The 18,291-nt window shown below is 42.6% G+C and overlaps 1 protein-coding gene across 1 annotated transcript; it reads right to left on the minus strand.

Annotated features, from left to right (window-relative positions):
• Positions 1 to 5,477: 5,477 nt before the first annotated feature.
• Positions 5,478 to 7,170, minus strand: LOC137323867 (gamma-crystallin M2-like). The gene is made up of 3 exons (XM_067987881.1): positions 7,016 to 7,170; positions 6,687 to 6,929; positions 5,478 to 5,764 (listed from the first exon to the last, which is right to left on the minus strand). The coding sequence occupies exons 1-3, from the start codon at positions 7,022 to 7,024 to the stop codon at positions 5,489 to 5,491; spliced, it is 528 nt and encodes a 175-aa protein (XP_067843982.1). The 5' UTR covers positions 7,025 to 7,170; the 3' UTR covers positions 5,478 to 5,488.
• Between the last annotated feature and the right edge of the window lie 11,121 nt (positions 7,171 to 18,291).

Here is an 18,291-nt window from a genome sequence, read left to right on the forward strand (position 1 = left end):
TTGTCCTGCTTTTTGTGGACAGGACATACCTGGGCAATTTTCCACATTGTCGGGTGGATGCCAGTGTTGTAGCTGTACTGGAACAGCTTGGCTAGAGGCGCAGCTAGTTCTGGCGCACAAGACTTCAGCACTACAGCCAGGATGTTGTCAGGGCCCAAAGCCTTTGCTGTATCCAGTGCACTCAGCCGTTTCTTGATATCACGTGGAGTGAATCAAATTGGCTGGAGACTGGCTTCTGTGATGGTGGGGATATTGGGAGGAGGCCGAGATGGATCATCCACTCGGCACTTGTGGCTGAAGATGGTTGCAAATGCTTCAGACTTGTCTTTTGGACTCACGTGCTGGACTCCGCCATCAATGAGGATGGGGATGTTTGCAGAGCCTCCTCCTCCCGTTAGTTGTTTAATTGTCCACCACCATTCACGACTGGCTGTGGCAGGACTGCAGAGCTTTGATCTGATCCGTTGGTTGTGGAATCGCTTCGCTCTGTCTATAGCATTTTGCTTCCGTTGTTTAGCATGCATGTAGTCCTGAGTTGTAGCTTCACCAGGTTGGCACCTCATTTTTAGGTACGCCTGGTGCTGTTCCTGGCATGCTCTTCTACACTCCTCATTGAACCAGGGTTGATCCCCTGGCTTGTTGGTAATGGTAGAGTGAGGAATATGCCAGGCCATGAGGTTACAGATTGTGCTGGAATACAATTCTGCTGCTGCTGATGGCCCACAGTGCCTCATGGATGCCCAGTTTTGAGCTGCTAGATCTGTTCTGAATCTATTCCATTTAGCACGGTGGTAGTGCCACACAACACGTTGGATGGTGTCCTCAGTGCGAAGACGGAACTTCGTCTCCACAAGGATTGTGCGGTGGTCACTCCTACCAATACTGTCATAGACAGATGCATTTGCGACAGGTAGATTGGTGAGGACAATGTCAAGTAAGTTTTTCCCTCGTGTTGGTTCGCTCACTACCTGCCGCAGGCCCAGTCTGGCAGCTATGTCCTTCAGGACTCGACCAACTCGGTCAGTAGTGGTGCTACCGAGCCACTCTTGGTGATGGACATTGAAGTCCCCCACCCAGAGTACATTTTGTGCCCTTGCTACCCTCAGTGCTTCCTCCAAGTGGTGTTCAACATGGAGGAGGACTGATTCATCAGCTGAGGGAGAACGGTAGGTGGTAATCAGCAGGAGGTTTCTTTGCCCATGTTTGACCTGATGCCATGAGATTTCATGGGGTCCAGAGTCAATGTTGAGAACTCCCAGGGCCACTCCCTCCTGACTGTATATCACTGTACCGCCACCTCTGGTGGGTCTGCCCTGCCGGTGGGACAGGACATACCCAGGGATGGTGATGGAGGAGTCTGGGATGTTGGCTGAAAGGTATGATTCTGTGAGTATGGCTATGTCAGGCTTTTGCTTGACTAGTCTGTTGGACAGCTCTCTCAATTTGCACAAGTCCCCAGATGTTAGTGAGGAGGACTTTGCAGGGCTTGGTTTGCCGTTGTCGTGTCCGGTGCCTAGTGGTCCGATGCTGGGTGGTCCGTCCGGTTTTATTCTTATTATGACTTTTCGTAGCGAGATTTTACAACTGAGTGGCTTGCTAGGCCATTTCAGAGGGCAATTAAGAATCAACCACATTGCTGTGGGTCTGGAGTCACATATAGGCCAGACCGGGTAAGGATGGCAGGTTTCTTTCCCTAAAGGACGTTAGTGAACCAGATGTTGAAGTATAGCAACTGTTTTGGAGGAAATCGCCTGAGAACTAGCAAACGGTGGGCATTGCATTGTGAACAATTGGAATCACATCAGAGGATAAGTAACTAGGGTCCTTCTCCTGTCCTGGGAAAGCTCTACCATCAAAATAATGATGGTTAATAAAACAGGAGTAAAAATGTTATCATGACTTTTGTTTCAGTATAACCTGTGAAAAAATGATAAGGCATAGATGCTATTCGCTCTGAAATTTCTTGGTGAACAGCCCCACCTTTGACTCTGCCTTCTCCACGGCTGTTCATCCAGCCCTTTGAAGCTTGGGACTTGGGTCTGGGAATGCGACTGATTGTAATTTTAAACTACTTGCTGCATGAATATGAACAGGTTATTGAAATCATATTTTAACATTGTCAGCCAAAGAATCGCAGGTAACATTGACAAGGATAAACCTGGTTGCAATATCTTTAGCCACGTCAATCAAAGTTAGATTGACACCTCTGCCTTAAAATAAGCTGAGGTGCATGAATATTACCGTCAGTTGCATTATAAGATTATATTTGCTGCCAGCAGAGCATGTGACTGATTAAATAACTCATTTCCATTTGCTTAAATTGTGCTACAACCATTTACTGCACTCTAAACAAGAATGGTGAGCGAAAGAGTTGCAGCAAATATGAAAACAAAACTATTTGAAGGATTCCTGCCCAGAAAGTGAGAAAGAAACCTTCCTTAGTTATGAGGAGTGATTCGCTCATTGAAGAAGATTGAAGGGAACATGATCCAAGTCTTTACTGCCAAGAGCACAAATTATGTGGATATAAGGAGGCAATTTAATTTGGATTGAATAAACATAAAGAATATGGGATTAAAATGATAAAAACCTCAATTGTGACTGGAGATTAGAATTATTTTTCATCTGGAAATGTGGAACAGACTCTCAGCAAAAAAAAACAGTTAATGCTCATCAAATAACTCCTTTAAAAGAGATGGATAAATATCTGGTTGAAGATTTTTTGGAAAAGTGTAGACTGAGATGATCAGATATTCTACATGATGGTTCCTGTGCTACTGAGGTCGAGTGGGAGGGGGAGTTGTTTACAGAGGCCAGCAGGCTAGAGTTGAATAGTGGAGGTGTGGGAAAAGATATATATTCTGGAGTTTTGATTGTTTGCTTTTGGCGATGAGGGATTATTTGTGCTGCAAGTTTAATATGTGGAATACAGTCACAATAGGATACATTTTATTTGGTTCAGTTGTACTGGGTTTGATGAATCAAGTGGCCTGAAGAGTTTCTGCTTTGTGTATCCAAACTGAGAAAGAAATTACCAAAATATTTCCAGTTTTAATATTTAATCCCACGATACCCAATATTTATCAGTGCATAGATGTGTGCCGGCACATTGCTTAAATATATCTAGCCCTCGATGTTAAAACTTTAAAAATCTCTCTTCTTTAGCTGTGGCAACCTTATTTCACCTCATCAGAATTCATATGATCAGAGAGAAAATCTGTCAAAAGCTTGTAAGCAACACATTCCAACAAATCCAGTCAGGATCATTCAGTGTCAAGACAACCAACATTGCGTTTTGACTGTTGCATCTTTACATAAGATTATAGAAGGTTGAATAGCACACGCAAATATTTAAGCTGAAAATTATAAAAATGGGTAAACATAGACCAATGAATTCCAGCAGGAAAGACTGATGAAAAGGCTGAAATATCACCACAATCCAGGCATAACCTGTTCATCATCAAGCTGACACTTGCTTTACCCTCCTACTCCCCCTAGTGACTTTATATCTAAAAGCCAAGACATCTTTTGCAAACAGTACACAATTCACCACTTTATCCACACATCTATCTTTTTTGCTAAAATTAGCAAACAGAGGAAAATATAGCCACTTGAGTCTGAAAAACAAACCCATGTTCATGTGCAGACAAACCACAAAAAGGTAAGTAATTCTAACTCAGTTATCCTGCAATTTGTAAGTATTGTCCCATTTTGTGGAATTAGGAACTAGCTTGTTTTTAAACCAACATATTTTTATAATATTTATTATATGTTCCCCAATTTTCATAATATGTTACTTCTTCAAATGTCTGCCTGATCCAACTGGGAGTAGGAAGAACATGGAGGGTGGAAATACTGGTGGAGTGTGCTACACAGATAGAAGGCCTTAATGAATCAGTTCGATAGAAAGATATGGACTTCACAATGCGTCGCCCAATTGAAGACAGGACAGCAAGTGTAGACGTGTTCATGCCAGATTTCTATAAACTGAACTTGGCAAGTGGGGATGGTGAAGTAAAGGAGGCAGCAGTAGCCCTGGTAAACGGTGCCTGAGACCACCAATTTGCCTTAGAGCCACACTTCAGAGGCTGGTGACTAGGATTCTGTTTGAGGCATGCATATCTCAGTATTCCAAAGTACAATTATGACTTCTATCCACAAGAAGGTTGAGGGTGGGGGGGGTGTCGTAGTGAGCTAGAAATCTACAGAAGAATTTTGGCTGAAATCAGTGGCTCTTCAATTGGTTATTTGGGTTATTGCGCCATGTATATCAAATGCTCTGGGGGTCTGCAGAAAGGATTTAGCTCTTGTAAGGAATGTATAGGTCAGGTTTTGCTGTTATTTGAGATTAGAGTGTTGTACGCCTCAGAGGAAACTCCACTTACAATATTTCATTGGCTTTCGAATGGCCTTTGACTTAGTGCCTCATGCCGCCCTCATGAGAAAGCTGGAAGCTGTGGAAATACATCATCAAAATTGTCGCAAAGTTGTGAATGAGTCATGGTTAACCTCCCAAATTAATACAGAAATCATTTCATAGCTGACCACAATGCCTATTTTTAAGAAATATCACATTCAATATAGAGTAGGATATAATTTTGTTAAGTACATTATTGATTTTAATAGGATTAATTTTGTGGGCAAAGAATTCTCCATTTCTCCACACGATGCCATCTTAGATGTTTTTTACTGCAGCCCACAACTGCTTGGTCACCATTTCTAAGTGCTCCCAGCAGCAATTGAAGTTTTCCACATTCACCTGAGGAAGGAGGAAGCCTCCGAAAGCTTGTGAATTTCAAATAAAATTGCTGGACTATAACTTGGTGTTGTAAAATTGTTTACAATTAAAATTAAAGGCAGCCATGCATCCTGAAATGTTATATTTCGAGCATTCATCGCAGAGATGATTTAAATTTCGAGCTTTGAGTGTTTGCAGGGGACTTCTAAAAAAAATTTGCTCAGAGGCATTCTCCTTTCATTGTCTTCTCCTGCCTGGCCTACTCTTTGACTCAACAACATGGCTGAAATCAGGAACTTACTGTATGCAGAACTCTGGGATGTTTCAAAAAGACAGTTTAACAAAAATTTGGAACAATCTGATGTGTGACCGGCCTCTGAATGATGTGTAATCATCTGTACATGTTATGATGTGATTTTATTGTAAAATTTGATTGATGTCAGTATGCAGCTGCTAATATCAATGATTTCTCATAGACTAGATTGTTGTTGCAACTGGATCAGTTTTTGCAACTAGATCAGAAGTAGATTGTCTAATACAGCACCAGCACCACTAATTAAATAAATTAGTGCCATTTGGGTGGGTCAAGATTCAATGAAACTGTAGAATAAGGTCTAAATACAGCACTTAAAGCACAGCTAGAAATATTGAGAAATATTTGCATTACTTTCTAAAGAAGAATGGAAGACTCATAACTAAAGTGATCAAAACCGTGTTTATTTCTGAATTAACATGGAGGTTTTAAAATATTTAGAAATCCATTACACGGCGGAAAGATCCGATAGTTGGACAAGTTGCGCCCCAGTCACTGAATCTCCTGTATTCACCAGGTCTCATGAAGTACTGTTGGCCTCTGTAGTTGGGTTGTTCATAGAAGGTCCAGTAACCGTCCGTCACATGGCAGGAGTGAATGTCACGGTAGCGGAAACGATCGTAGACAGATGGACAGTCATCCGTGAATTCCATCATCTGTCCTCCAAAGTCAGGCCTCTCGTAAATCTTCATTCTGTAGGATCCATCGCTAGGCTATAAAATTTAGAAAATCATTAAACTCTTACTACTATAAGTAAATACATCTATATGTAAATATGAGAAATGTAAAACCCATAAAAACAATAATTCTGTGAATGGAGATTCCCTGTATTTATTAACATGCTTTTTTGTTATGTTTATATACAATTCTATCTGGTCCCACTTATATCTAAATGAAATATTTATAATAAAATGATAACCACTCACTGAAATCTACACCGACATAAATATCCACTTTACTTGTGAATAACATGTTGTATTTGAAGTGAAATCTGAATAGTTCTGTAAGTGATGTTATAGGTTCCTAATTGCTTCCCAGGAATGAATTATGAATCTTTGCAATTTTTGTTGCTTCTTCTATTCCAAATAAAGATACATAAGAAGCCACAGCTAGATCAGTGTTACAGTACTGTATGTGTATCTCTGCACATATAGTACTGTAACATTATTATACTGTAATACAACATGGAAGCACTCCCTTACAGTTTATATACTTATAATCACTACCTATATCAAAATACCTCATTTCACTTGCCTATTTCAGTGTAGTTAATACAGTGCTGTACAGGGCTTCCCATTACTGTATATGACATACAGTTCCAGTTATTTTTCTATTGCACCATAAGATTCTGTTGTTTTAATTTACATCTAAATTAGATTATCTATAAATATAGTAAAATAACATGGAAGCTGTAACTAAAGATATCACAGGCTGTAGATTGTTTAGACAATTGAGTTATTAGTTTGGCCAGTGACTTCAGGTCTAAATTCAATTCCTTCAGTGTTTTGTAACTATCCATCACTTTGCTGGACTCTACATCCTGATATAAATCAGTCATTATCAAATTATTATACTAAAGATGAAATTCACAAAATAGAGAAAGATTTGCAAATCATTAAAGAAGTTATAGCTTACATATGAGTATGTGCGACATGACCTGATGCTGTCATTGAATCCCATCCAACGTTGGTAGTCAGGATATTCACCCTTGGTCAGAACATACTGGTATCCCATGTAATTGGGTTTCTCATACATCACCCAGCAGTCACTCTCAACACGGATGGAGTTGCAGCGACTGAAGTAAGAGTGCAGGTCAGCACAGTCAGTACTGCACTCATGGTGCCGACCCTGGAAGTTCCTGTCCTCGTAAAAAGTGACCTGTGGAAAATAGATACATGTTAGCTGGAACTGCACACATTCAGAGATGTTCATTTAAAAAAAAATCCAACATGAATTTGTTTTACCTTTCCCATTTTGTCTGATTGGAGTGGATCCGAAAATGTCTCTTCGGTAGACTTCACTCACAGCAGAGTAACGGCTTCTTTTATACAACTCAATTAATAAGGTCCCAGTGACGCTCCATTGTTATTATAAAATCTTTCCTTTATGTGACCAGTGCAGTATACTTTCAAAACAAGAAAAAAAATCCTGATTCATCACCAGTATCACAAATTTTTGTTGCTTTGTGTTTTATCATTTCTGTCAAAAGAAGCTTTTTGTTTTGGCCTACGTACAACAGCACATTAATCTCTTGAACAAAAGGAATTCTGAATCAACAGTGTGTAACAACTGGGATTAGCAGTGTCTGGTCTGAATGAAAGCATTCAATCATACTGTAATTTGTTTTAAAGGGGCAGTGGCCTTATGAAATAAATGCTTGGCAAACCATTTTCTCATTTGTTTTCAAAACACATCATACCGTGTAATGTAATGGGACAACAAGGAAATTAAAATAATGGATCCTTCTTAATCCTCAACTCACCTCACCTCCCCAACCCCACCCTCCAAAAAAAAGGTGCCAGAGCCACCTTTATGAAGACGAAACCGCTGCAAATTACTTTTATTGCAGAGTTAGAGTTACTCAATTCTATAACATTTCTTGAAGAGATACAAGATATATTCTATAAAATTGTCCAACTATGTTCAGTATCTCTTCATTATTTGTTACAATTATTGTATTTAATTATGTTTGAATGACTTAAGACACATTTAAGTTGATGTCCTGGAAACCAGTGCTCAAATGGAGACCCTCAGTCTCCATGCACTTCTCTCCCTTATTTGCCTTTATTCCTGCCAAAGCTCCAAGTCAAGGCTTGTTGGTGGCTGGACACCCACAATTGATCACTGTAAGGCACTGGCTTTGTGCATTTAGAGTTAAGTGGAAATCTGGTCGCAAAATAAAAATCCGTTTCACAGGACTGTTAACAATACTTGCATAATTGGCATAAATTTTGAAAATTGGCTGCTATCATTGAAAATGAGATCATGTTAACTTTTTATTATAACTTTTCCCCATTTGCCACTATACTTTTCCTTGTAGACGGTCCTGGTTGTCCATTAAGGAAGGTTAATCTGAAGCTGCAGTAGTCTCAGAGCCGCCGGTGGCAATTCTCAGGAGCAGCAGTAACTATTTTGGAGGATAAGCCAAAACACACCCACTTTTTCCATCCCAGTGAAATGCACATTTTGGGCCTCCACACAGGCTTCCCCATCATAGGAACATAGAAACAGGAGTAGGACATTCAGATCCTCGAGCCTGTTCCACCATTCAATTAGATCATGACTGATCTGTATCTTAACTCCATTTGCCACCAGGGCGGCTAAGAACAGACACAACACAACGGAAGCATCAGAGCCACAATGACGAGAATCTCTGGGACTTAAACTTATTCACTGGTTGGGAGTCAAGCTGTCTCCAATACCAGAGTCCATTAAAGGGGCAAAAAATGAACTCTCTCAAATTATAACATTATAAACAAACTTCAGCTTCTGTCAGCCCTTTTTATCATCACTCCCAGTGACAGGGAAGCCGATATTTTTATTCATGTGAGAACTGCTAATCACAAAAACAACTTGCTGACTGAAACCGCCCCACAAAGGACCGTGGCTGGAAAATAAGACCAACAAATGTAAAGACAAACTAAAGTGACTGGAATATTTTATAAATAATAGCAGGTAGGAGGGAATGATTTTTCAAGATTATAACCTGAGATTGGAGTTTGTATAACATTTATAAACCACTCTTTATGAGTTTCGATTTTAGCTATATGACTTGACAATGACAGAGCCTTGTACTCACTCACTGGCATGCAGTGATCTGCACGCAACCAACAGCACCACAGTAATGATTAACTGCATTTAGAATTAAGTAAATGTTGCAATACAAGATATCTTTTAAAAGGAGCTGTATGCCACAAGCAAAATCACAAAAAATGATTTATATCCAAACTATAGCTATTTAAGTCCAGGTGCTGCCAGGACAATTTCTTAAAAAAAAATGTATACTTTTTCTTTTAAAGAGATATTGATTTAATCTCTCTCTCTCTCACATTGGCAGGACTGGCAATTTTGAATCAGATCTCCAAACAACTAAGTTATTTAATGAAGCATCACTGTAAATGACTATTTACGTTTAAAACCAAATCATGATTTATGGAACTGCATAAATAATGCTGGAAAATACTGAGTGTAAATATTACACTATTATCTTTATTTTTAAGAGCCTCAGTTAGGCTGAAAAATAAAACAGGACTCCTCTGATTAATTCACATTCCTAAATATGCCCCACGGAACTTATTTCTTCCTATCTCGACTCTTTCTTTTCCCCCTGTCCAGTGTCTTCCAATCAACATCCGCGACTCTTCCGACGCCCTCCGCCACTTTAACAGTTTCCAGATCCCCGCTCCTAAGCGTCTCCTTTTCACCATGGACTTCCAGTCCCTCTACACCTCCATCCCCCACCAGGACGGCCTGCGGGCCCTTCGCTTCTCCCTTGAACAAAGGCCTAACCAGTCCACATCCACCACCATCCTCCTCCGCCTGGCTGAACATTGAACAGCTTCTCCTTTGACTCTACTCACTTCCTCCAAATAAAAGGCGACGCTATGGGAACCTACATGGGTCCTACCTATGCCTGCCTTTTTGTGGGATACGTGGGACATTCTTTGTTCCAGTCCTACTCAGGTCCCCTCCCTCACCTCTTATTCCGGTACATTGATGTCGGTATCGGTGTCGTTTCCTGCTCTCGCCCCAACCTGGAAAATTTCACCAACTTCCAATTTCCACCCTTTCCTCGCCTTCACATGGTCCATCTCCAACTCTTCCCTTCCTTTCCTCGACTTCTCTATCTCCATTTCTGGGGATGAGCTGTCAACCAATATCTACTATAAATCCACTGACTCCCACAGTCACCCTTGATCACACTTCCTCCCACCCCGCTTCCTGTAAGGACTCTATTCCCATCTCCCAGTTTCTCCGTCTCCATCACATCTGTTCTGATGATGCCACCTTCCACACTCGCGCTTCCGATATGTCTTCCTTTTTCCTCAAATGAGGATTCTCCTCCACTGTAGTTGACAGGACCCTTGACCGTGCCCATCTCATTTCCCGCACTTCTGCTCTCACCTCTTCCCCTACCTCCCAAAACCACGATAGGGTCCCCCTTTTCCCTACCTTCCACCCCACCAGCCTCACATTCAATGGATTCAAATCCTCCGCCATTACTGCCACCTTCAGCACGATGCCACCACAAAACACGTCTCCCCCTTCCCTCCCCTACAGTATTCCGAAGGGACCATTCCCTCGGCGACACCCTGGTCCACTCTTCCATCACCCCCAACACCCGCTCTCCTTCCCACAGCACCTTCCTGTGCGAACGCAAAACCTGCCCTTTCACCTCCTCCCTTCCCACTGTCCAGGGCCCCAAACACTCCTTCCAGGTGAAAAAGCAATTTACTTGTACTTCTTTCAATTTAGTATACTGTATTCGCTGCTCACAATGTGGTCTCCTCTACATTGTGGACATGATGTGGAGATGCCGGTGATGGACTGGGGTTGACAATTGTAACGTTGTTGGAAAATCAACAACGTTCACCTGAGGAAGGAGGAAGCCTCCGAAAGCTTGTGAATTTAAAATAAAATTGCTGGACTATAACTTGGTGTTGTAAAATTGTCTACATTGTGGAGACCAAATGCAGATTGAGTGATCGCTTTGCTAAACACCCCGCTCAGTCCGCAAGGTGACCCTGACCTTCTGGTTGCTTGCCATTTTAACTCTCCATCCCACTCCCACTCTGACCTCTCTGTCTTCGGCTTCTTACACTGTTCCAATGAAGCTCAACAGAAGCTCGAGGAACAGCACCTCTTCTTTCCTTTAGGCACTTCACAACCTTTTGGACTCAACATTTATTTCAATAACTTCAGTTCATAACCACTGCTCCCATTTTTTCGGACAGCAGGTGATGGTAATGATTCTGCTGTTGCCATTTACAGCTCCTCTACACCCATCTCTTGTTTATTTACTTGTCCCATTACCTCCCTCCTTGCCTTGCATCATCATCCCTTCTGTCATTTAATCACTCCTGCCCAATCTTATCACAGACCTTCCCTTTTGTTCTTTCCTCCCCTCCCCTTCCTCCTCCCCCACCCCCCCCCCAACCTTTTCCCTGGCTCTGAACTTGCTTAAAAACTGTTAAATCTTCAACTTCTTCCAGTTCTGACGAACGGTCATCAACCTGAAACATTAACTCTGTTTCTTTCTCCACAGATGCTGCCTGACTTGCTGAGTATTTCCAGCATCTTCTGTTTTTATTTTTATTTCAGATATCCAGCATCTGCAGTATTTTGCTTTTGATTTCCTAAATATCAATTGTTTTGTATCTATTATATTACATGGTTTCAACATAAAATATCATTTCAGCTCACTGTAATAAAGGATTGGTGCCCCAGTCCACATTCTTTTAGCCCAAAGAAGGACTGAAATATCTATAGATCTAATAGGTCAAAAGAGATAAATAACCATGAAAGTTACACCCATACAAGACAACCCATACAAAATGCACTGCAGCACCTCGCCAAGGCTTGTTCGACAGCACCTCCCAAACCCGTGACCTCTACCACCTAGAAGGACAAGAGCACATGGGAACACCACCACCTGCACGTTCCCCTCCAAGTCACACACCATCCCGACTTGGAAATATATCGCTGTTCCTTCATCGTCGCTGGGTCAAAATCCTGGAACTCCCTACCTAACAGCACTGTGGGAGAACCTTCAGCACATGGACTGCAGCAGTTCAAGAAGGCAGCTCACCACCACCTTCTCAAGGACAATTAGGAATGGTCAATAAATGCTGGCCTTGCCAGCAACACCCACATCCCATGAATGAATAAAAAAAAACACAATTTTGGTCCCTTAAGCAAATTCAGACGTAGAGATGTGGAATGCCCTATGCTGATCTCTGACCCAATCAAAATTTATAGAGGGACCTGACCCCACAGATCAGATACCAGTTAGCTGTGGTCCAAATTAATTTATAAATGACCATCAAAAAAAAAGGACAGTTCTTCACTTTGCCCCACTGGCCGGCAAATAAATTAGAATCAATTGGATGGAAGTTACTCGGCCTAAGTCTTAAAGAATTAGTTGGAGAGAAAAAAAATGGAAACCAGGATTGGGCCCAAAGTGCAAAATACTTAATGCTCCCATCAAATTCCATGGCCTCAATATTAACCCCTCCCTCACCCTCACAATCACCCCCTCCCTCCCCGCCCCTGCCATGACGGGCGGGAGAGTGTCGGGAGGGAGGGTGGTGTTAAAAATTTTAAAACGGGGGATGCCTCCCCAACTCAACATGCCCTTTGCCGTTTTTATGGCAACAGGTAGCATGCCATGTGAGAGTCCTGCCTTCGAGAGACGAGACACTTCATTAACATGTCAGGCTCCCACAGTGGAATTGGGAGCCTGATTTAAATTTAACGGTTGCCGGCCAAGTTTCCCAGGTTGGGAAACCCGCAGTGAAAGGCAGGAAGGAGCTCCAGCTCAGGAAGTTAAGTGTCTGTTGCAAAACTCCTTGCTCCCCCCGGCCCCTCCAGGATGCCTTCGGCCTCTCCTCTGACGATCACAGCTGCTCTCTCCCCTACTGTGATTGTCAACCTTCCCCCCACCAGCCCCGATCTCTGGCTCCCTCCCCTCCGATTGCCACTCTCTGCCCACTCCAACCAAGCCCTGATCTCTCCTTCCCCCCTCCCGACTGACGGGGATCGTCCCCAAGGGTCCCCGGCTGTGGCCTCCTGCCATTGGTTTTCCCGCTCGGCAGCCGGCCAGCCTGTCTATTTGGCCGGACCCCCGCAACCTGGCCTTGCCAAGTTTCCCCGATGCTACCGCGCTCCCTTGTACCCTCCCCGCCTTCCCGTAAATATCGGGGCCCATAAACCTACAGCACATCAAATGGCACAGGCTCATCATCAGCAATCCCATTAATATGTGTGAAAATTCCCAGGCGCTGAAATATTGGTAACTTGAAATTATACTGTAATCCAAGAAAACCTCACTGATTGGAGGAAAAGCAATTACTTTCAAGCAATGCGGAAAATAAGGCATACATCAAATCAAATAAAGGTTCAGGATGGTCAGGGTTGATGCATCGACATCTTTAAAGAAAAGTATCACATCCCTGATAACTAAATATTTGGAATCTTCAACTGAAAAGAGACTGTCCAAAATAAAAGTGGGGTAGAGGTTGTGTAACCCCAGGGTCATAATGCAATAAAAACACACTTTGGACTGGATTTTCCTCTGGGGTGTTATTGCTGGAGATGGGTCAGGTTGGAACATCTGCCCATCAACCTGACACCGACCCATTTTCCTGGCTTAGGGTCAATTATACATGGAGAATTAGCTCCCAGCACTAATTCCATCACTACACAGAGGGGAAAGCAAATGGTGCTGCAGTGGGATACTCACCAGAAAGGGGAGGAATGATACTTCTGTGGGAGCATAAGCCCCCTGAAGGACAGAAAACCATTTTGCTGAAATGGCTTGGAATGAGCCCGCATAGTGGCAGCTGGCATGAGGAGGATATAGAAGAGGAAGAGGAGGCCAGGACTGCAATGCCACCCGTGTTCTGTTCTTACTGGTTTCCTTAAGCCTGTCTTTGTCATCATTTAAATGTGGCGGGCTGTCAAAGTCCCTGCTTGGGAAAGGTAAGGGAGGAAAACTTCCAATACCAGATTTAGGGGCAGGGATCTGGCAGTCGACCTCTCGTCCCATATTCCCTGCTCTACCACCATAACTCTGGTGTTAATGAGTATCCAAGAGGCAAACAATTGCTTTAGACATGAGAAAGATCTGACAATGTAGTGTAGTGGTTATGTTACTGGACCAGTAACTCACAAACTGAATTTTTCAAGTCTACATATCACCATACAAACATTTTGCTATTGAATATCTCATTAATACTAATAGAACCAACAATTTTTGAGGAAGAAAAATGTCTTGTAACTTTTATATTATGTCAGAATATGCTATAAGAACATAAGAAATAGGAGCAGGAGTAGGCCATATGGCCCCTTGAGCCTGCTCCGCCATTCAATAAGATCAAGCTTGAATTACAACCTCAACTCCACTTTCTCGCCCGATCCCCATATCCCTTGATTCGCCTAGAGTCCAAAAATCCATCTATCTCAGCCTTGAATATACTCAACGACTCAGCATCCACAGCCCTGTAGGGTAGAGAATTCCAAAGATTCACAACCCTCTGAGTGAAGAAATTCCTCCCTATCTCAATCTTAAATGGCCGACCCTTTATCCTGTGACTATGCCCTCTAGTTCTAGACTCTCCAGCCAGGGGAAACAACCTCTCAGCATCTATCTTGTCAAGCTCCCTCAGAATCTCATATGTTTCAATGAGATCACCTCTCATTCTAAACTCCAGAGAGTATAGGACCATTCTACTCAACCTCTCCTCATAGGACAACCCTCTCATCCCACGAATTAATCTAGTGAACCTCTGTTGCACCCCTCCAAGGCAAGTATATCCTTCCTTAGATAAGGAGACCAAAACTGTACGGAATACTCCAGGTGAGGTCTCACCAAAGCCCGGTGCAATTTTCATTAAGACTTCCTTACTCTTATACTCTAACCCCCTTGTAATAAAGGCCAACATGCCATTTGCTTTCCTAATTGCCTGCTGTAGCTGCACGCTAACCTTTTGTGTTTCTTGTACCAGGACACCCAAGTCTCTCTGGACACCGACATTTAATAGTTTCTCACCATTTAAAAAATATTCTGTTTTTCTATTCTTCCTATCAAAGTGAATAACCTCACATTTCCCCACATTATACACCATTGGCCACCTTCTGGCCCATTCACTTAATCTGTCTATATCCCTTTGCAGACTCTGTGTCCTCCTCACTGTTTACTTTCCCACCTATCTTTGTATCATCAGCAAACTTGGATACATTACACTCGGTCCCTTCATCCAAGTCATTAATATAGATTGTAAATAGCTGAGGCCCAAGCACCAATCATTACGGTTCGGGTACCGAAATCATCATCGACAATTTATGGCTACAAACATCACTATGTTCTCACTTGCATAAAACTACTGACAAATATGTACTTTCATTATGGCAAGCAATTCGAATATTGTATCTTAATAATTTTTGATGAGCTGTAATATGCATGTTATTTAAAATAAAAGATAGCCCATTGTATAAGCTGATATGTGCACAAGGATAATAAGGTCAGGACCAAATGCACCTTTATAATGTATTTGTAGCCATCTGTTATTATCAAATATATTCAATTGTAAACAGAGCAACACTTACAAGTAAACACTTCCACCTTGTAAAAAAGTGAGGATGTTTCTGTTTAATGGAATTGTTAAAAGGCGTCAACGCTCTGTTTTATAGAAATAATCATTCAGGAACCATTCACATAACTGTATCTGCGGCATGACCTGATGTTGTCATCGAATCCCATCCAGCGCTGGTAGTCAGGATATTCACCCCTGCTCAGAACATACTGGTATCCCATGTAATTGGGTCTTGCATACACCATGCAGCAGTCACTCTCAATATGGATGGAGTTGCAGCGGCTGAAGTAAGAGTGCAGGTCAGCACAGTCAGTACTGCACTCGTAGTGCCGACTCTGGAAGTTCCTGTCCTTGTAAAAGATGATCGATAGTGCCACAGAAGAAAGAAAAAGATTTGATTTGTTTTGCTACCGACAAGCACAGTTGCTTAAGCAACGGAATTCTTTGCTCCCAATAAAGATGCATGTTTGAGTCGCAGTGCTGTCCAATAGTTGGGATGGGGAGTCATTTCAATTCTCACACGGGTATCTGGATGAAACATGACCAAAACCAAGGTATTCCATCTGGCTGGGAAGATTGGAAGGAGTGACATGTGAAAAGTATGGGATGTATATTTAAACCAATATATACAACTATGAAAATGAATTCCACTTTTTGTGAAGAAGAGTGCCCACTCCAACCTTACCTTTCATATTTTGCTCGAGGCTGAGAAGACTGAGTTTTTATACATCGCTTGCAGATAAGCAAGAGCTTTATCATTTAAATAACCCATGTTTTAATGTCAGCAAAATTATTCAGTACATTGTTTTCCATTTTTTACAACCCTTTGTAGTCTGTTGTTTCTGCTTCCCCCCTCCCCCACCCACTTCCTTTCTGCTGATTTTTGTCTTTCACAAAAGAAGCTGCTTTTGTGTTGAAAAGGAAAGGCTGATCAGACCTTTGTGATTAAAGTAAAAAGGTCACAGTGAAGCTGGGCTCTCAGTCTAAACATTTCAAAATACTGGTACATTCAAAAGGAGTTAAACGACTACTTAATAAAATAGATTAACAAATTTGGAAATAAATTACAGAATTTTCTGTTATTTCTCAGTGCCAGGTTAAAGAGTAGATCCTAACTCACTGATAAACAATTTACTGTTTCCATTTTGTTTGCCCAATGGCCAGGGCCTAAATTTTAACACGGAGCTGGGAAAATGGCAGGGGGTGGCGGGGGGGATTTCCTGATGGGAAATCCGGAAGTACAGGTTTCTCAGATGTCCATACGATTTTGACGTAAGGATGTCTTTTTTTTGCCAGTTTCCCGCACGACAGGCCAGCCTGATTGACAGGCTGGCTGTCAGTCGGATGGGAGGAGAGCAAGGAAGTGGATGCGAGAAGGTAAGTCTTAGATGGGGGGGTGGGGATTGGGGCCGGGCCATTGGGGAGGGAGTCGGGGTCAGGAGTCACGGGTGGGGGGTTGGGGTCGGGAGTCATCGGGGGTCGAGGTCGGGAATTATCGGGGGTCGGGGTCGGGAGTCATCGGCGGGTCAGGAGTCATCAGGGGTAATCAGGAGGGGTCGGGAGTCATCGGGGAGGGGTCCTGAGTCATTGGGAGTCAGGAGTCATGGGGGGGGGATCTGGAGTCATCAGCAGGGGGGGGGAGTCATTGGGAGGATGGGGCTCATTGGGGTGGGGGTCAGAGATCATGGTTGGCGGGGGGGGGGGGGTCGCTGCAGGGGTAGGCCTGTTGGGCCTGGGAGAAGCACTCCTGCTCCTCCGGGCCCACAAGCTGTGCAATAAAGGCACTTACCTGAGGTTTCAGGCCTTCTCACCTCCTCTCACATGGCATGAAGAAGAAGGCCCAGGAATCCCAGCCCCAGAGGTTAAAAATAAAAAAGCTGTAAAAATGGAGACCTGCAGCCTCCTTGAGAGCTTTCAGAGACTGACCCACCTCCTAATAGCGGGTCCATTAAAACCGGAAGTGGGCAGGATGGAGGCGGGTTGCCCCACCAACTCCCCCCCTCCACCCCCCCGGCCGCTTTCAACCCACCCATTCTCCCGGGTTAAAATTTAGGCCCATGATTCCATAGCATATTATTACTACAAGTGAAACTTTACTTTGACTTAATGAATGAAAATATAATGCAATTATTAATAATTGACACAAATGTGACAAATAAAGTCACAAGGTAAGGAGTCATATTTTCAGACTGTTGAATATAAAGGCACTAGACATATTAGTAAGTTCAAACTGCCAGATGTTAATTGAAATCATTTAAAATTTGCTGCTCTAAAGAGTGGAAGTCAGACATGACCTATGCAGCTAAATGTTATACACACTACGGGTAACGGTATGCGGTGATTGGAGAGATCATGCTTTAGCGAAGCTGATTTGTTTCTACTATTAAATAGTATATCCAATTCAGACGTGCTTTCTTTGATACTTATTGGAAATATGCTATTATTAATGTTACCAAGGGTTGTTAATCCTTCTTAATAATAACTTCCACAATGTTCCAGGCCTGAGTGTGACCGAACATACAAGCTTTATTATAGACACAAGAACACTGTTTTAATGCGGTTATACCAAACAAGAAGTATTTATACAATGATATCCTAATACAGTTATATCAAATAAACAAGGATAGTACAACCTGTCCCTAAGAAATTTAAAGCTGATCAGGCCTGGTATCGTAGGTTGTGTGGGCCTCCGTCGCCCCAGAAGCTGCTTCTAATTTTAGTAGGACAGTGTCCCAGTTTATATATCTTTCTGAAGTATATTTGCTTCTGGTAGCTTAACATTAGTCCCATGATGTCATCTGTCCTGGACATCACCCCCCCCCCCCTCACAGGGTGCCCATTGTTCCAGACATCTTTATCCATTCTATGGTGTTAACTGTTGTCCATTCTATGTATCTTATGGGGAAGGGACATGCCCTTATCTTTCT

Source organism: Heptranchias perlo, chromosome 7, assembly GCF_035084215.1.
Source record: "Heptranchias perlo isolate sHepPer1 chromosome 7, sHepPer1.hap1, whole genome shotgun sequence".
NCBI classification, from domain to species: domain Eukaryota; kingdom Metazoa; phylum Chordata; class Chondrichthyes; order Hexanchiformes; family Hexanchidae; genus Heptranchias; species Heptranchias perlo.